At 37.7% G+C, this 20600-nt stretch overlaps 1 protein-coding gene across 2 annotated transcripts in view; it reads left to right on the forward strand.

Annotated features, from left to right (window-relative positions):
- The first annotated feature begins 285 nt into the window (after positions 1–285).
- KCNIP4 (potassium voltage-gated channel interacting protein 4) overlaps positions 286–20600 on the forward strand; it is a 282505-nt gene continuing 262190 nt past the window's right edge. The window contains exon 1 of one of the 2 annotated variants that reach the window (XM_071743845.1): positions 286–445. Coding sequence is in view for 1 of the 2 variants with exons in the window: in XM_071743841.1 (XP_071599942.1) it covers positions 594–681 (88 nt within the window). In the remaining variant the exon portion in view is untranslated. The other variant, XM_071743841.1, reaches the window with a different exon arrangement.

A 20600-nucleotide genomic window follows, 5' to 3' on the forward strand; every position in this document is an offset into this window, starting at 1 on the left:
TGCCACTGGGGATGCTTTCTGACGAGTCAGGGTTTTTTTGTGGTGTTTTTTTTTTTTTTTGCTGCTGGATGAGATTTTTTTTTTTTTTTTTTTTTTTCCTTCCTCTCAGCAGAATGGAAATCGAGGAAGCGCTGCACTCCCTCCCTACCTCCCGCCCTGCAGCTTCACCGGACCGCAGACCCAGGGTGGGTAGAGGGAGGCGGTGATCGTGGGGTGTGCGGGGGGGGGAGCGCGTGTGTGTGTGTGTTGTGTGTGTGCCTGTGCGGGGTGGGCAGGCGGCTCAGCCCCGCCCCTCCCGCCGCGCTGCGCGGCCGCGGAGCCGTGCGCGGGCATCTCCTGCCGGCGGGTCCGGCCGCCGCGGGGTCGTCGGTACCGGTACCGTGTCCGCGGCCGCATCCCGAGCCTCCGGCTGCCTGCGGGGGGGTTCCTGTGGCGGGCGGCAGAGGTAAATCGGCGGGAGGTTTGCCTGGCTGTGAGGAGGGGAGGAGTTGTGAGGCTGTGAAGTGCCCCAGAAGTTTGCTGGCAGGAACTGTGTGCTCTTGATTTGGCAAAAGTCTTCTGGCTCTTCTCAGAGGAATACCTTATTGCTTAAGATGAGTGGCTGTAGGAAGCGGTGTAAGCGTGAAATATTGAAATTTGCCCAGTACCTTCTCAGGCTAATCACAGGTTCTCTTCACACAGGTAATGACTGTTTTTCTTTCGAGCCGTGCAGCATGAAATTAACGAGAAAATTGCCGTGGGTTAATCTAGCGATGGCATTGTTCTTAGGGTAGGAGTCCTTTCGTCCAGTAAATAAGGGGAAAAAAGAAATCTGCGAACTGTGTTGTGGCTGAGCATGATACAGCCAGGATGTACAGTCTTAGGTTACAGTGTTTAGAGCGTGTGATGTGTTCTCTAAGCAGTTACACACCTGAATCCCAATCAGAATGGGAGTGTGGGAGCTTTCACCTCTGTACGTGAACGGTAATGCAGAGCATCCACCCGGCGGTCAGAAGGGATGAATCTCATCCTCTTTATTTTCACTGATTCCTGAGCTCATTTACTTTGACAAGCAGACTACATTATTTTTTCTCAGAGGCTTTTTATTTCTTATCTTGGGATCAATTTTGATGTGTCAATATGATGTTATACTAATAACATTTGTGCTTTTTGCCCTTAAGGAATGTGAAACACAAATGGTTTTCAACTTTATTTAGGGGTTTTTTTGGTTGTTTTTTTGCTTCTTTGTTTTCCTGTAACCTTGGACAAATTGTCCAGTACCAGATAAGGTTTCCAAGCTAGCCTGAACAAATGGTATAGGTTTCTTCTTACCACTCTGGTAAATAGACTGTTCTCACAATTCGGTGTTTTTAGTGGCAATTCTTAACAGCTTACAAATATGAAAGCTTCTGTGATGTCATACTGTGTTTAAAAAATATAACTTCCTATCTTTCTTTCCCTTGAAAAAATCAAGCAGATGCGAAAGTCCAGCATCAGCAGATTAGAGCCAATTATACTAACATGATTAGTCAGAATTAAAGAATTAAATTTACTTCATTCCAACTATTCTGAAAGCTTCTGCTTATTTATTTATTTCAGCTTAGGCATTAATGGAAAAATTTGGAGAAAAAGTTGACTCTTCAGTAATATTTTAAAGTATTGACACATGCAGTTTATCAGATTCAGGGCTATAATGCTGTAAAGAATATGGCAAAAATATTGGCAACAAGTACTTTACAAGGTGCTGGGAACTTGTGAAAGTCTGATACAGTTTTTAGCTAACCTGGAGTGCGTGGTAGCATACAATTTGCCTGACTTTGTTTTCAGTGCTGTTCCTAATCTGTCATGGTTTCTCTTTTATGAATTGTATCAATTCAGATTTCTCTGAAAATGCTGGCTTCTTGCTCCTGTGGGTTGCTATGTAAGTTAAATAATGTACAAAAAAGCTATGTTAGAAATGAACACCAATACTGTTTCAGAAAGTCATCCACGCTTTTCCTTTCCTATCTTGCAAATAATGTACACTGAGTTATTTTTCAGTCTGACTTCTGTGCCACAAGCTCTCTAAGCTCACAAATGAAAACCATTTTCCAGAATTCAGGATATTGATTCTTGTTATTACTAAAATAAGTTCTTTCATTATAATTTGGAATCACATTTTCAATGTGAAATTACTGGAAACTTAAGTAGAGAGGTATGAAACATGTTAACTGAAAGGAAGCAAGCAAGGAAAAACCTCACTCTTAAGATCTGAGACACTTCCTAAAAAATTTCAGTTTGTGTCTACTGCAGGCAACAGTATCAGTTAATAGACTTTGTCCTGTTCAAATAATGCAGCAAATAAAATCAATATAATGTGATAATAAATGAACCACTAAAAGAGGTAGAGCTTCACTGTTCAATTTTTGCATAGCCTGGTCTGCTCATTAACCTCAACTGTTGCAATACCAGTTACTGTTCCTCTTGCAAAATCTAATGCATAATTCATTATGTTAATAATGAGTTGATAATGAATGAAGATGAATGAAAGTGTTAGAAAGTTATACTTTAGTTTGTATATTAAAGATACTGCTGTCTCTATCTTGAGCATTCAAAAATATAGAATAGATATCAGAAATGAAAAATTGTGCTTTTTTTCAAGCAGGCAGTCTGCTTACTCAAGTGAAAAGTTATTTTAAAGATATAGGTATTTACTCAGGAACACAGTGGATAAAACCATTTAACTTCCTTGCTGATATGATTTGTCCCCTGGTTTCTTTTTCAGATGTTCTTTAATGTTTAGATGATGATTAAAGGTTGGAACTACACATTACTGAAAGCACGTGCACTGAATCTGAACCATTCCTCCTTTTTGTATGGGTGGGCCTGTTGAATATGTACTTTACCTCCATCACTACAGATGGGTACAAGCTCTGCTGCAGTTGGTGGGATTACACTGATCAGGAAACAAGACAGTGAGCTCAGAGGATGACTCTGTTCACTGGCTGTAGGCCCAGCTAAGAACTCAGACTCCTGGTTTTGCTGCTTATGTTTCATAACCATTTACAGCACTACAGAACTGTTCTGTGGTGGATTTTGAGATTTAAAATAAAACTTCTCATATAACTGTCTGTGATAGTACATAAATTTGGACCTGTGCTTACCGTTCACCTTGGCTGCAGCCAATATTAATGAAACTGCCCCCTTGCTTGAAGGTAAATGCTGTGTAAATCTTTACAATGGTTTAGGTGGCAATCTCTGCCTGAATGCATCCATCTCTCTTCCAGTTTTATTGTTGTGGGTTTTTTTACAGCAAGGTAGTTTGATTGGCAGAGCAAAGTAGTGACAAGAAAGTCTTCTAAACAAAGCTTTTTATTTTCCATAATTTCTGCTATATATTAAGCTGATATGTTTCGACAACTGAAACAGGCTTCCTCAAATACTTGAAGACAGAATTTCTCAAATATCCTGCCCAGTCCTACTCTGTTGCCTGCTGCCTTTTGAGGCGTGTTGGAACTTTGGGTTCTTTGGAACATTGTCATAAAGAACTTAGAGCTGCAGTTGAGGAGAGCGTTTCAGTTTTCAGATGCAACATGAATTTGTATGCTATAAATAATGAGATCAATGATGGAGAGATCAAGAAACACTGTAAATTATTTTGAAAACATTTTCAGAGCAATGGCAGGAAGTTTTCCTTGGCTGTCACAACTGAGTATAGGGGACTGAAGAGATAACAGAAACAAAATAGTCATTGGCTTCAGTGGTGAATTTCCCCAAGTATGCCCTTTTCAGGCATGTTCATATTAAATGCCAGTCATAAAAGGGGGATAGGTTTTCCTGGACAGATTAAAATTTCCAGTTAGTATTTGAGCTTACAGATAAAGAAGGAAGATGATAACTCTGGCTGTGGCAATGGTACTCTCTCAAAAACTGAAGTAATCTCATTCATCTATGTTTATGCAAATAAGCCTATGGATTGATTTTTTAATATATATTTTTTTTTTTTTTTTTTTTTAATCCATAGATTGATGCCACTGAAAAATAGCACTGGTGACAGGCTTGATATTTTTCTCAGTGAAAAATAATAATTAAAAAGTCTAATGAATGTGAGATTTACTTTTAGATGGCACTTTCTTTGAGAAACCAGCATACTGGAAGGTAATCTTTAATCTCCTGTTTTGCCTGTTTGTGCATAGAAATATTTTCTAAAGTTACTGCCACAAAGACACCATCTGAGCACAGACCCCTTTTCCTTAAAGGTCTGAGAGACACAAGCAGAGGCATCCAGGAGCACAGTGCTCCTGTGACTGTTGCAGATCACTTGCCCAACCTTACCTGAAGTCCAAGCCCATTTGAGACAGCAGTTTATTCTGAATGCTTCCCAAAGCTGCTCTCCTTATTGGTGCAGAGATTTATTAGATATCCCCCTCCTGAACTTTGGAACAGGCTGTGTGTTGGTTAGGCTGTCTGCCAGGGAAGGGGATAATCTGTGTTGCTGACTGCTTAGCCTGAAGAGGACTGAGATGTCTCCTTTGTGTGCAATGAGAAAGTCCACACGTCCAAAATCTGGTAATATGGATAAAAGCCCTCTCAATTTCTCAATGCATCGTCCAGCAAGCCGTGTAAACATCACAGGACAAGGAAGCCTCACTCTTTTCTGAGGATTAGGAGTTTCTTGATTCTGCCCTTAAATTGCTCAGAGATTTGTAAAAGTCCTAAGAGCAAGCATCATCATCAAACCACTTCTTGTTGTTCATCCTCAGCAGAAAACACATAAAAATAGGTCACAACCATGCAGAGATCCCAAATGGCTGGTGTTGGCTCTCTGTCACAGCTGAACTGAACCAAGGTGAAAGAGGTTCCTTATTTCATGACCCTGTTCAGATTGAATGGGAAATGCTGGGACTGAATGTCTCCTTCCTCCTTCCCTTTCCTACCCCATTCTACAACAACAACAACAACAAAAGAATTAAATTCATGAGGTGATTTATAAATGTCTTTCTAGATTTTAGGGTGTGTGCTGTGGATTTCATGGTTGTTATAATAAAAGCTTGAGCTCAGTTCTTCAGATTTAGGTGTGCATGTTGTGGATGCATTGATGGAATAATGCTTAAAAATCAAGGTAATACACTGGGTTTTTTACTCTTGGAGTGATGCTTTCCTATATAAGTTAGTGGAAGATGTGATCTGCCTTTTTTGGCTATGAATATAAAACCCTCAGCCTCACCAGGGTTCTCCCATAATCAACTTTTTCATTTAAGGTATGGAAAGTTTAAAAATGAATACTTCAAAACCTAGAGATAAATTTAAATATTTAACAAGAATGTAATAGACTAGTAAGTGCTGGAAGGTAAATATTTCAGAATAACTTTTTCCTTTACAGTTAAGAGACTATAGGAAAGGGAAGATTGAGACTAATTAGCTCTTAAATGTAGAAAAGTAATTGTACTGCATTTTTCCTCTTTTTCTTCTCACACTTAAAGCACAAAGTTTAAAAACACTGCAAGTTTAATCAGTGCACAATCATCTTATATATTGCAAATGAAATTATTTCAGCAATTGATTAGATAATTTTCCTAGTCTTAGGAAGAATTACTGGAGATGAAAAAGTGTTGTACTTTTCATACCAAAGAAATAGTTTCTCCTTTAATAAAACTGATCCTGAATTTAATTTAGTGAACCATTATCTAATCACTTCTGCTAACCTTTATGAATGAGTGATGCTGAAGATCTGCATGGCTTAAAAAAGTAGAGGGAAAAACTGTCACTCCGTCTCCCAGATGGTCTCTTCAGACCTTGATGTTGAATAACAATGAGGGAAATATTCCTGAATTATTAACATGAATTTTACTACAATTTTTCTAGTAGTGTGTTTGTTTTTTCTGTGTTGTTTTGGTTTCTGAATATGGTGAGTCAAAAGCTATTCAGTGAAGCCCAAAGATGTGGAATTACTGTTAGCTGATTATTAAATATGGATATACTTAAGACATTTTGTGTTTGGTTTCCTGAGCAGACAGAATTTTCTTAAGAATTTGCAAAATAAATCTGTAGAAGTGCTTTTTTTCTTTTTTTTCCCTTTCTTTCTTTTTTCTTTCCCCATGTAGAATATTCACATAAAAGCATTTTAAACTGCAAAGCAACCTCCATACATGCTGCCAGTTCTCATACCTGATGCTTAATTAAGTTCAGAGGAACTGAGAGATTTTGGCAGACAAGGAGCAGAGGATAAAAACATCAGAGAGCTGCAGCAGTGACAGTCCCCAGGCATCTGCCTGTCTGTGACATAAGTTGGTGCCAAGGACCTCAGAGCTGCTCATTTGTCAAAACCTGCCCCGGGCCAGGTCCTGGCCAGGCACAGGTGGGTCCACTGCTGCTGCCTCTGCTTTGCTGCATTGTGCTGGACTGGAGGCTGTCTGGGCAGGTCAGATGCTGATTACGGGGTTAATCAAACACCTTTTGGGCCAGAGGTACCTTTTGGCACTTGGGTGAGCACAGGAATGCAAAAGCTCCAGTTCTCTGGTTGCAGTTTGTGTCTTCAGGGAATGGAGCTGTGGGTTTGCTCAGATGCTGAGTGTGATATGATGTGGAAAAACGGATCCACACGGCCCTTTAGCATCCATCTCCAAACATATTTCCTTCAGAGATTTTAGGAATTGCTCTAAAGAAAGATTTCTAATTTCACTTATGCTTCATGACACAGCTTTAGTGAAAGCGATACGAGGAACTGAAAAGAGTTATCAAAATGAAACTTCCTTATGTCTCCCCCTCAGATGGGATTCCTTGACAGAAAATTTTTCATCATCAGGGCTTTGGTCTCAGAAAACTTCAGGTAAATTATGCAAGACTGATAACTGAATAAAAAACAAGCTTGCAAAACAGAAATGGGAATGGGAGAAGCATTTGGTTAATGAATTTTATAATAGGATAAAGATTTACTAGAAAATGGAAAAAACTGCAGATAAAACTAAGTTGTTAAAATTCTGGTTCAGTTTTGATTTAATCCTTAATTGTATTGATGTAACCTCCTGAAAGACCCATGATGATTTTTGCATCTACATAAATTTATTATCTTAACATGTAGCCAAGTAAATGAATGAGAAACTATGCTCACTTGTTAAGACTACCTCTGAGTCACAGGAATATTTTTGTGTTTTCTGAAAGTAAAGATTAAAGGAAATTATGTAAGAACTGCAACTATTCATGAGAGCATGAAAGGGAATAAATAATTCCCAGCTGCTCTTATAAAAGAAACAGAAATGCAAAATCTACCTTGCTGTACTGTGTCCAATTGTAAAAAGTAAAGTGGGAATTAGTAATCACCTTCACATAAGCAAAATTTTCTGTAAAGGAAGTTGTGCAGTTGCATCTCAACTAAACTGTTGAGCATGCACTGAAGTAATTTGATTGAAACCAGGCCTACAAGTGGTGGTAGATGTCTTTTTAGCTATGAACCACAGTGAGACAGTACAATTAATTAATAAAATTTTTTTTTTATCTTTTCAATAAAGTGTATGCCTGTTTTAAAAATAACTCTTTGCCTTCTGCGGTACTAGCAGTGGATTCCTAAAACCAAGCATCAAAGACTCTTGATTAGATGATGGTTCCCAAGTCCTTTGCAATGAATTTGATGATTCCCTAAACTTTTCCATGGATGTCCATGCATCAAATCCAAGACACTCCAGAAGTCAGCTTAGAAAATCAAGCCTTCTGCTAGTACTCTTTACTCTGCATCTCTCAAGCAAAGGAGATGAAAAATCAACAAGTGTTGAGGAAAAAAAGTATAAAACATTAGAGCATTAACTGTTGTGTGGGTGTTAGATCTGTCATTGTCAGGGGTTAGATTTATGTAGGAGTCATTTATAATTTAATACGTTTGAGTTTGTTTGCTGTTTAAAACAAAAAAAACCCCAAAACCCCTTTGCCAGGAGTGTGCAGTAGAATGCCAGTTTATAACAGTGAGTAATTAAGGTAATTCAACCACTGTGCAATTCAACCCCTGTCTTTCTGCCATCACTGTGATGCACTTTTACACCTGGACCTCTGGTTTCCTTTCTTTTCCCAACCTCGTAACAAAGGGAAGTGCAGATGAAGTGATCCACGACCCCACTGCTGAGCATCCTGCTTCTTGCTGGAGCACCAAGAGCTGCAGTCACTGTTTGCCCTTCCAGCCCTTTCTGAACTTCTCAACCCTTCCAAACTTCAGCCCTTTACTAACTTCTGGCTGTGCTGAGCTCCTTCCTCAGCAGCAGACAATGCTTTGCTGATCTGTTCTCTGTTCAGGAGGTGATCTGAGTGCTGCGACTGCAAAGCTGTCTCTGCTCTAGGGTGAATGATTAAGTGGAAAAAGAAGGTCTCACAAGCAGGCATTTTAATGATGTTCTTGCCTTGCTGTCACAACGGAGCAGTCACCAGGCTTTTCCCTGCAGGGACACGTTGCTATGAGTTTCGGGCACACTGGGGCACATCTTGGTAAAAGAATGACTTCAACGCTCAGGATATGCTACCAGCTAAATACCCCTGGCTTTGTTCTCTCAGTGCATTTATAAATTCTTGTTTCAAAGCAGCAGTGGACAGAAAGGCAGCACTGGAATTTTCAGTGAGGTTTTTTCCCTGGCACTTCAGTGAGGTTTTTTTACCCTGTTGTGAGCAGGGTAAAAGAGAGAAAAAGCTTTTGAGTTGTCCTATTTAAGAAGAGGAATCTCTCTCACCCAAGACTGTGTTATTTGAACCCCCCTGAAAGTGCTCCTGTGTTTCTTCCCACATAATGAAGCAATTTTCAAATGATGATGTGCTGATGTATGTCCACTGAAATGAATTTTTCTTTCTGAAATCTTTTCTTGTAGCTTAAAAAGATTTTAAGAAATAGTAGACTCTTGGGAGAAAAGAATTTACAGCACTCTTTATTCTGCATAAATACATAAAAAAATGTGCTGCTTAATTATCCTACAGTGTGTAATGAAGAAAACACAGTGAATAAATTTTAATGAATTCTTAGAGCCACTTTCTAGATGACATTTTAAAATTTTCCTCATCCCCTTAGTGTAACCATAGAATTTCTACCATCTTCTTCAGCTCTCTACTTTGATTTCATAGGATGAAATTCTGAAATATAGAGCCAAACTGGAATAAAAGGACTTTGCTCAAAATCAAGCATCCAACAGTGATGCTCATCTCCAGCCAGAGACAGTAGAAGTTAGGTGGCTGTTGGACAAATCTATAGATAGAGGAAAAACAATGATTTGAAAGCTTTATTTGAGGCTGCTTTGCTGCTAGGATGTTAGTGGGGACTCTTAACAACCAGGAATAACTGTTTTGAATGCAGGTTAATAATGGTCCATGACCTTCTGTTGAAAATAATGAAATACTTCTATTGTAAAATAAAAGGAGAAAAACAATAAATTAAAAGAAAACAGTAATCCAAAGTAATCCTAAACAACATGAGACAGTGAGCAGATTAAAAGGATATTTTCCCTTTTTTTTTTTTTTTTTTTGCAAATCGAATCTAAACCAAAATTGTTTATATTGACGTAATGGAAAAGCTAAAATGTCAACATTAGGAAAAGTATCTTTTTTTTTTTTCTTTTTGTGTTGCTGAAAACAACATCTTTTGATACCGAATCAGTATGGTTCATCTACCTAATAATTTAATTTTTTTTTCTTTCTTTCTTTTAAAAATAATTCCAGAATTAAGGCCTGCATCTCTGTTTTTACCTAATGAGGTAATTTGAACATCAGGTATTTTTCACAGACAGAGGTACAGTGTTGTCTCCATATATGTAATCACACATTTTTTGGTGTATGACAGTGAAATCTTTGAAATATCCCATTTAGGGAAAGTAGCCTCCTTAATTTCAAATAAACCAATCAAGATTTCATTTGAAGTTCTGAACTTTACTTTATGCTTTCTCAGTTTCCTGATTAGCACTTTGATCAGTGCAATCTTGGTATTAGGCTACCTCAGAGGAAAATCACTTTTGTGGAAGGGTGTTGTGAATGCAGAAATGTTCCAAAGTTGAATGCTGAGTAGGTTTCATACTGGTAGTTGGCTGAGACACCTGAATGTCAGATAGCAAACACTGAGAGAAAAATAAAAAAAAACAGCCAAATAGAAACCTTCCCAAACTTAACATTTATTATTTTTAAGACCTCTTGGCAAATATATTAGTTGAATTTTGCCTGAGTCATCTTGTAATGGTGGTAGGATTTTTGTTGCATTGCCTGTTTGTGTACCTGGCTTTTGAAAATGCCTATTTTTGTTATCCTAAAGAAATAGGCCCCCTCCTACAGGCTTTCTGTTTAGAAATTGACTGTACTATATAAAATAATCTGAGACAAAGGACTAAGATATATTGAATTTAGCAGCAGTTAGCTGAAAAGAAATTGTGGAAAATTGCCATAATTTAGTGCACTTACACTACATTCTGCTTCAAGCTGGACCAGATTATAGTATTTCTTTTGTTTACCCTAAAAAATCAGTCCAAGTTATGTACTTCTTACACACTGCAGCTGTAGGCCTACTGTGGACTTCCAGTGATTTTGTAGCTCGCTCAGATTTTAATTAATATAATTAATTTTAAAATGTGTTATAATAAACCACTACTAACCACTCTCAAATTATAAATTTTTCCCACTTCAGAAGAGTCAAGATAGACTGCCTTTGCTTCCCCCAATTTGCATACCTCTCCCTTCCTTGAAGCAGTATCTGCAAAATTCAGTGCTGTGCAAAGTATTTCAACTTCAGACTTTATAATCCTGCATATGGCAAATTGTCTGAACATCACAGAAGATTGAAGCAGTAGTAAAAACTTGTGTGAGTAGAAGGATATCGTGAAGTAGGGGATCTAAAGGCAATACCCTAATCTTTAAACATGTTCTTTTGAATATGTTTAAATGTTTTGTTCAAGAAACCCATATTTTTAACACATTGATTCTATCATGCAACCTATTTCAAAAATGGTTTTTTCCAAATCCTTCCAAAAGAGGCATCATTGAAGTCCTAATATTCCTTGTGCCATGTTAACAGGAAAAGGACAGACAGTTTCCATGCTGTACACCACTTCTTTTGAAAAGACTGCATTTTTATTTTCTCATTCCAAATCTGAATGTTAATTAGAATGAAAGAGAGTTCAGCTTCTCTTACAAATGACCCATGGAAAAGCATCCCATAGCCATCTTTAATGATCACCCGTTGGAAGTCCTACGTTCTGTAATGTTCTTAGAGTCTAATCTGCTGGCATAATTTATAAAGATAATAGTAACACTTCAGCCCTATGTAGGACAAAGCACTTGGCATTATGTTCAAAAAATACTCTTAAGGGAACTCTTAAAAAGTTACCAAATCATGCATGCAAGATGTTAGGAAATGGTAGCATTAAGACTATCTCAGCTTTAGGTGTTATAGCACAGTGCTTAACTGTGTATGTGCTTGTTCTGGAACCATTGCACAGAATAACTTGGATTATAGGAGCAATAAGGAGTGGAGTGCATTTAAGAATAGAAATTTGGATGCAGGCTGTAATAAATACCACCTTAGAGTACAGAAGAATATTTTTTGGTTGTCGAGTTCTTGTTCATTTCATAGGGAATTTCTGTTGTAGGCTGATTCTGTGCAACAATTCTCAAAGACAGTAAAATGGCAGATAAATTCAGTGTAGATTACTGTGAAGTAGTGCATGTTGGGCGAAGTGATCTTTATGTCCAGATGGATAGGTGGTGAGGTTATTACCAGTCAGGAATGAAAGCCTGGGGTTAATAAATCTGTGAAACTTCTCACTAAGTGGTGTTGTAAGTGAAAAAAGTTCTATGTTAGCTCAGAGGGACAGGTACTTGGAAAATAAATCTGTTGGGAGTCACTAACTAGATTAACTGTGGTATATGTAAAAAATCCCCTGAGCTGAAAATAGTATGTGTCTAGGAAAGTGGTAGGGGAGAACATTCAATATACTTGTCCTGGTTTTCCTCTCTTCTGGATATACACTAATAGCTGCTGCTGAAGACAACATAAATTGTGTTATATTGAGCTGTTCCTTAGTCTGAACCAGTACAATTATTCTTAAGTTTTAATGTGATAAGAACTTCAATTAAGGCAATACCACTTCTCCAAAGGATGGTAGAGAATCACAATTTAACAGTTGTAACCCCTGCATCTTCTAATAAGTGTTCTCCACTAAAATCTCCTCTTGAGTCTCTACCACCAATCACCAGACATTTAGAGCAGGCAGTTTGCATGGAGTTATGAACCAAGCATGAAGTAATCTAAAACATTTTATTCAGTGTCTTAGAGTCTAGTTAGAAGCATCATTGCATGTGTTTTTTTAATACCTTGGGTTTGTTAGGGTTCACATATGGAATAGCCTAAGAACAAGTTCTAGAACCTAAAATATAGGTTTTTTTACTGGATAATAATGCTCTTGCTCTGTTGTCTTAGTGTTGGGTATGAGTGAAAATATGAATGGTTATATTTAAAGACCCAGTGCAAATCTGCAAGACTAACCTGAAATCTGCTGCATGTTTTGTGTCAGGTAGGATTAGGTGGGTTAGCAACCATGAGTCTGGAATCCAGCACTAAAATCTGTTAGAAAATACATATGAAATTACTGTAAATGTCAGTCTAATTATTATATACATTCAGTCATCCAAGCCAAAATATCATGTTTGCTTCCAGGCAGATACCAGTGATGAGCTGCTCTTGAATTGCTGTACTGCAGCCCAACGCAATTTCTGTAAACTTCTTCCATTATCAGGTCAGGAAAGGAATAGCAACATAAGAGAAATCTAAAGAATTTTCTTCGTTTGCAGATTTAATTCAAATTCAGTAAAGCTGCTACATTTCAGAAGAATCAGAACTGAAGTCACCTTATTCTAATTTAGTGTAATTCATTTCTCAAGGAAGTTAAACCAAACAAAGTCTATTTTAATTCTGAATGAGAGGGTCTCAACAGAGACTGAATTAATTTTAACTCTTCTACCTTGCTGATTAATTAATATTTAACTTCCTTGAGTACCCTGTGTGCACAGCTCCTCAGGAGTCCTGAAAAGGTGTCAGGGCCTTTTAGAGAGAACAAGATGATTTTTTAATTTTTTCAGTCAGCTAATAACTCTTTAAAATGCAACCAAACAAAGGCAATCAGATGCAAATTGATGCCAAAGAGAAGGGAATACAAGACAAAACTTGAAGAAAAACCTACCTGAAGTAAAAGTTGCACATGCCCAGGAGAGTGAGGGGCAGAAGATGGAAGGGAAAGAAGAATGTGAGTGACACTAGGCTAGAAAAACATGCATATATATTCACAGACACTGATACAGAGATATTTCTGTGTACCAGACTCATCTGTGGTACAAAGCCATTGGCAAAGCTGTACCAACCAAGAGCTTAGAGCTGTCATGTCTGCAATCTTACAGCTTTGAAATGCTGAGTTAAGGCAAAATGATCCATCTCATGATTTTTCTAAAAAAACACTTTAGAAATACTTATTCCTTCCAACCCAGACTGGTTTTAAGTTCACAGAGTTAGAGCAGTAATTAAAATCCATCCTGGGGGAGGCTGAGATGCTGCTGGTGGCCGAGCCGTCACTCTCCTGTTTAGTCTGCCTGGTTTTGGAAATTCCATCCCATTTCAGGCTCTCTCCCCCTCACCATATGGAGGGGAATCTGAGAGCTGCCACTTCCCCAGTCTCCATGCTCTGGCCTCTCTGAAACTTTAATACTGAGTGACAGATGTCAATGGCAACAATTCCTGCCCCTGTGAGGAGTTACCTTGAAGCTCCTCAGGTAACCTCTGTAGGCTGTTGGGAGAAACTAATTGAATTGTATGTATTGCTTACAGGAAGTTCTGGACTGATGTATTAAATTACTTACCTGTTGTCTGTACAGTATCATACTGAGCCAGTAATTGAAATGTCATCAGTTTTAGTGTAGGAATAAGGGCAGTGCTTTCAAGATTAGTCTGCTGAAATGTCTTTATCAATCAAGTCATAGCATAGAGAAAAAAAATGTTAATTTTCATCAAGGAGACTACTGTCCTCCAAAAAAAGCGATAAAATTCTCCTAACTGTTAATCCTTATAGTGGAAACGAGCAATTGCTATGTGCCCCCTTTTTTCTTACTATTTAAAAGTTGGAATAATAATTTATCTTCTTATCATCAGTGAAGAGTTAGGGGAAAATACAATGTGTTAATAGGAAAAAGAATAGATTTTCAGTGCTTTTATGTTGACTGTTTACCTCAGTATAAGAAGAACATTTATTTCAATACATATATTTAAGAATATGATTTTAGTCACATTGCTATTGATCTAAGTGAGCAAATTTAGATTTTGTTTAGATTTTTTGTTTAGCTTTTGTTTCTATTACAGTTTACCCAGAAGATAAATACTGCCTCGTGTATGAATAGAAATAAATTGGTTCAAGACATTTTGTACAACAATATTCTTTCCAAGAAATGCAATATTTTAGTTAGTATTCTGTGCTACTTTTTTTTTTTTTTTTTTTGCATCCAGTTAATCTGCCTCTAATCCCAGATATGGAGTCCCAAAGTACTATTGCAAAGTGTTGCAATGCAACTACTTAAAAATATCACCAAGGTGTAGACTTGGAGATGAGGAATTCCACACTGTACCTACTCATATGGCAACCTGGAGGTGCATTGCTCTCCTTTAATGTCTGACAGGGCAAAGAACAAGAAAATGAAATGGCTGTACCCCAGTGTATCACAAACATGAAATACAAGTAACTGAAAGGAAGTTGTAGTGAGGTGGGGATTGGTGTCTTATATCAAGTAACAAGCAATAGAACAAGAGGAAATGGCCTCAAGTTGTGCCAGGGGAGGTTTAGATTGGATTTTAGGACACATTTCTTCACTGAAAGGGTTGTCAGGCACTGGAACAGGCTGCCCAGGGAAGTCACTGTCTCTGGAAGTATTTAGAAAAGGTGTAGATGTGGTGCTCTGGGACAAGGTTTAGTGGTGGACTTGGCAATGTGCTAGGTTAGTGGTTGGACTTGATCTGTACGGTCATTTTTCCAAAAAAAAGAATTCTATATTCATAACCTTTCTCTGCCACAATGTTTGACCAGTTATTTCTTCTCCATTTCCTGCTTTCATCCTTTTAATTTTTTTTAAATTTATTTTATTTATTTTTTATTTTATCCTTTTAATTTTTTTTTCTTATGTATCTGTAGATCCTGCTTAATAGGCCCTATTTTTGTTTTGCTGTTGCCTTGTCAAGTTGTAGCTAAGAGTGAGCAGGGTTGAAACTAAGATGTTGAAGACTGGCTGTCTCCTTAAAGTATAAAATACAAATCAAGGGGTTATACACATACTGAATGGGACTGATGTTGCAAGAGACAAGGTCTCATAAGATCAATGTTCTCCATACATCCAGTCTCTTGTGTGCTACTCATTTGCTTAAATAGATTTAATGTTGCTCTTTTCTTTTTCCTTTCAACTGGAATAGTGGTGAGACACAGAAACAGGTTGTCTGGGGAAGTTGTGGATTTCCCATCTCTGGAAGTGTTCAAGGCCAGGTTGGATGGGGCCTTGAGCAATCTGATCTGGTGGGAGGTGTCCCTGCCTATGCAGGAGGGTTGGAACTGGATGATTTTTAAGGTCCCTTCCAACCCAAAGACATTTTGATTAAAACACGTTATCAAGGCAGAACATGTGTAAGTCACTGGGAATTTCTTCTAAACACGAGAAAAATATGAATCTCTTGGTCTGGTGCTTTGGGAGACGTGATAATGTCTTGTGAAGATTATTTCACTGATGTTGCTGTCAGTCATAAATATCTGTCATTCCAAAACAAGGCTTGGTTGACTAGCTAGAAGGCAAAACTGTGATCTCAGATTTTTGCTTCACTACCACCCCCGTGACAAGGACAAGTTCTTTCAGCCTGTGGGTAAGTACACTGGTGCCTCCATTCTGCTGAAGTCCAAGAAAACGTTGATAAAACTCATGCCTGTGCTCTGATCTTTTGCAGTCCTGCAGCAGTCATTCTGGTAGAATTAAGTAGCTTGGTCTCTATCTTATGATGTAGGATTAAAGATTTAGCATCCCAGCACTGGATTCCTGAAAAGTCCAATCAAGAAAAATACGTCAAAGGCATCCAAATGCAGAAGTGCAGTAGCACATGACTCAATACAAAGCAAAGTTACCAGGACAACTCTCTTTTTAAGAAATGGGTGCTAAGCTACTTTCAGTGTATTTCTGTAGCTGTCACAGCCTTTCCTCATCCCAGCCAGAGGCTGGAGGTACCTTTTCTCAGAAGGTCACCTTCTACATAGACTCTTCTTTTTACTATGCAGTTTGTTAACCTCTTCCCTCAGGCAGTCCATTGCACAGCATCCTGTCTGAGTGGCACAAAAACCCCCATACTGAGGCTACTAAAAATTCATGATATGTAATTTCTTGTAGATTTTTTTTCTTTTTTCTTCTCATTGCCTTCCCAGGCTGTGAGCAGTAGCTGTTGGAAATTCTGTGCTTAAATTACATGGCAAACTATGATAAATTTCCTTGCATAGAATTGTACCAACTGCTAAACTACACTACTCATTTTCATTTCAGTCTGTTATAAAAATGCAATCAAACATCCTGAATCACAGATGGATGATTATAAAATTCAATTTGTTTCATTATGTCCTGTGGGGAAAAAAAAGGAATTACATATCCTAAAAGTGAGTTTTCTTTTTAAACTTATGTGTAGATCATCATTTTTAGAAGATAATTTTTACTGGGGTTTGTAATAATATTCTTTTAAAATTGTATACTGAATAATTTCATTATATTACATCCTAATTTGAAAAGTAAATTGCAAGAAAATAAGGTGTGGAGAGTTCTGCCCCTCCCTTAAGGCTTTACCTAGTCAGCTGTAAAAGTGATGGTAAACTAGAGGTTGTTTTGTTTTCTTTTAATTTAACTGTGCTGCTGACAAAAGTGCATCTACCTCTCACACTAATGCCTGGGAATGCTCCTTTGCTTTTCACTCAGTCTCAGATGTCCTTCATGTTACAGTAAGTGTTGTACTACAGACTGGGATTCCAGAAGGCAAAGGTGCTTTGGCACTGTAGGTACAGGGAAAAAGATGTTGAGATCTGCATTTTGATATTTCTTTTTCTATAGATAACCAGTACAAAACTTCAATGGGACGATATTCTATAGTAGAGAAGGTATCTTTCTATACTAGAAAGATATTAATGTTTTACTCCGAAAATACCTTTCCTTAGACTGCTAAGTTTCTGCATTGTTTGTTTTGGGTTTTTTTTTTTTTTTTGATGTTCAAATAGAAATTGATTCAGTCCTTCACCCTCCTGCCCTTTGCTTCTGAGTGCTTTAGCTTCAGTATCTCTTCCATATTCGAGAGCTCTGTTAACCTGAAAAGCTCTTTACATTTCTTACCATTCTGTCCTCTTGCCCCTGCAATGCAAGCACTTACTTGACTGAGTAAAAGGTTTGCTTTGCTGTGTACCAGAACAAAGGCTATTTAAGGCTATTTTGTTTTTCTTTACAGTTTGTTATTAGTCATAAGTTATTCATGTGTTCCTTAGCTACTGCCTGCAAAACCATGAGTTTAATCTCCTGACTCTTCACTGCTTTCAACTTTCCTCTTGCTCCTATGGACTTGTAGACCTTTGCCCATGTAAAATAAATGTCTTGTTTAAGGTATAGGCTGATGTTCCAAGCAGTATTTATTGTTCAGTAGTCTGGGGTGCAATGACAATCATACCATGACCCCTCTCCCTCTTTTAGAGCCTTGCACAGTCGTCCTTCTCAACATTTTAGTTTGGCCACGTAATGTCCATGTAATTTGGACATAGCTGTGTTGGAAGATGGTGTGTATGAAGCATTAGCTAGGTCAAATTATGGTGTTTTATTGTAGAGGGTTGCTAAATTTGCTAATTTTGTTACTTTTTTGTATATTTCTATTGAGGTTTGGCTTGCAGGCTTTTGACTTAATGGTAAACATGCATTTTTGTTTCAGGACCCATTTTCTCTATTTTCATTTTCAGTAAGAAAAATTTCACTCTGGTTGTGAGCTAAGGGACACTTTCCCTTCACAAAAATTTATTTGGGGTCTTCTACTGATCCTATCATCCTAAATCAATCATCCAGAATTTGTTTAACTCCTCAGATTTATAAAATTTACTCTGTGGACTTGGAAGAGGCAGAAATAGACAAGTTGGTTATTTATACTCTTGTTTAATTTTTATACTGTATGGTTTTCTTGTATAAAATTGTATTCCTCTCTCACACTGAGCTAACTTTGAATTACAGGACCCACCTAGTTTTGGGCTCAGCTGTTGTGAGTGTGTTGCTTTGTTACCCCTCTGTGTTTGTCAGGGAAAAAAAAGTTTCTAAGCACTCTGGAGCTCTCTTCCCTGTCTCTACAGAAATTCCACTTCATTCTTCCCTTTATGGTTTTGCTTGCTTCATAAATTTTATTCTTGTAACCATATGCAATTTGAAATCTCTCAGAGCCAAGCAGCCTTACAGTAGCCTCCTGCATTCTGCCTTTTGAATTATCTGCAGTGGGTAATTGGAATTTTTGTCGAAAATGCTTCCAGGTGGTTATGTCAAATTTCTCCAAGATTGGTTGCCCCCTTCCTTTTTTCTGTCCCTTAATTTACAAGCCATCCTCATTTACCTTTCTGAAAAGCCTGGTGTAAACAACTGATCTTTTCGTGAAGGCTTTGGAAGTCAGCAAGCTTGGGCTCTTTGCCAGTTTTTAATTGAGGCCAATTACTCCTCTGAGCTTTGGGTAAAGGAACTTGCTTCTCTGCTGATAAAAAGCAAGACAGAGAGAATGCATTAGGGCTTCTAGCAGCTTTCGAAGCAGAAAGGTCATTAAAAGTTCTTTGGCAGTGGCCATCCTGTCATGCAAAGAGTGGAAGGAAACCTTCATGAAAGGCATGAAAGCAGAAGAGAATAAAAAGAGAATACTGAATGGGAAACAGCTCTGAAGGGTACAAAATGGAGTTCAGAATCTCATTGCTATGGCCACCTGAAACAGGTTTCTTTTTGCATCATATTCCTGATGTATAATTACAGAGAAACGTTTTTGTTCTAGAAAACGAAGTGCACTCCTGGCTTCAGAGATTAGGGGTTTCTACTGACTCCTAGGAATAAAGAAACCCTATTACATTTAACAGCATCTCAGGGGAGGTGTCAGGTTGTCTTCTGAATGTGATAAAATATAAGAGAGTTATTCTTGCTTGTGTCAATAAATTTTCTGTAGCTTAGTTCAGTGACAAGAAAATTCTGGCTCTGCTGTCTTGAGGCTTTCTAGTCTCCTTGCTGTTGTGAGATCCCCACTATTAATGCAATAATTTTATCAGGAAAAAAAACTTTTCTTACAAAAATAACTACCCCTATGCAGAATCACATAATATCAAGACAAAGGTTATCATAGAAATCGAATATGGGACCACTGCTACAGTAGTTTAACAGTCATGTAAGACTGTGGGATTTAAAGGAAAAAATTAAAACAGGGAACAAAATACTTCCAAGTAATTTTCAGTAATAAGAAATCCACAGAAAAAGTTTCAAAGTTCCTGCTCATGGTAATTGCTGTTTAATAATGTTATTATTCAATTCATAGTCTCAGTATTTAAGTAAAATATTATTACTCATATATTAATTTTTGCATGGAATTCTCTTTTAAGAGAGCTGTAATCCAAATGAATAAACAATCCAAATGTGAAGTCTACAATAACTACAAAATTGCTATTTGCTTGTTGTTTAAGCAGAACTTCATGGATGAAAGAAATCCCTGGAAAAATCCAGAATAATTTTTGATTTTTTTTTCATGTTCCACAATCTCTGCTAAATTAGAACTTTAGGTAGTTCTAATAATACTAATGTTAACCCAAGTTTATACATTTTAGACAACAGGCACCTTGATTTGTAAAGGTGTCTTCTATACTCCCTGCAAGTCCACAGAGGGTGTAGTGGTTAATGAGGGCACCCTTTGAGGCAGTCAGTTAATTGGGTAGATGTTGTGCTAATTTCTATATGGTGAACTGTACATCTGTTTCCAGAATGCTAGTAATCTGTCATTGTAGGGATAGCCTAAATTAGCATATCCTTCCTCTTGAAGGTTACTGTTGCTTTTTCAGACTTCTGGTTCACTTATATACTTTTTGTCTCCTTCTCTTATGTCATTTGGACCTACACTGTTTGCCTGCTTAGCCTTCTGGACTAAATTAGACATTAATCACCAATACTGCAAGGGACTTTCATTGTATCTAGAAGTGATGACCTTGGTTCTGTTCATACAGTACAGTTTAAAAATTACTCAAACTTTGACCATGTCAGCTCTAAAGCCCATGTTTGATACTGCTGTGCATTGGCACAGGATTCATTTGTTCTGTCTGAGCCATCAAAATACAGCTGTGTAGAAACAAGCACAGGAGAAAGATTAGAGATAGAAAGATTAGAGAAAGATAGATCCTACTCAGTTCAAGTGCACCTTCATGTTTAGCTAGTACATTAAAAATGCAGATCTGGGCTATTTTATTTCTTAGAGCTGTGACTATCATTCCTCCCGATTTCCTCAGGAATGTTAAACTACTTGGTAAGGGTTACTATGGCGTCATTATTTAAGATGTTCAAAGTAGAAAGTAGTTACGATGATTTTTGAAAGTAATCTTACC

Source organism: Heliangelus exortis, chromosome 4 (assembly GCF_036169615.1).
Source record: "Heliangelus exortis chromosome 4, bHelExo1.hap1, whole genome shotgun sequence".
Lineage (NCBI taxonomy): Eukaryota > Metazoa > Chordata > Aves > Apodiformes > Trochilidae > Heliangelus > Heliangelus exortis.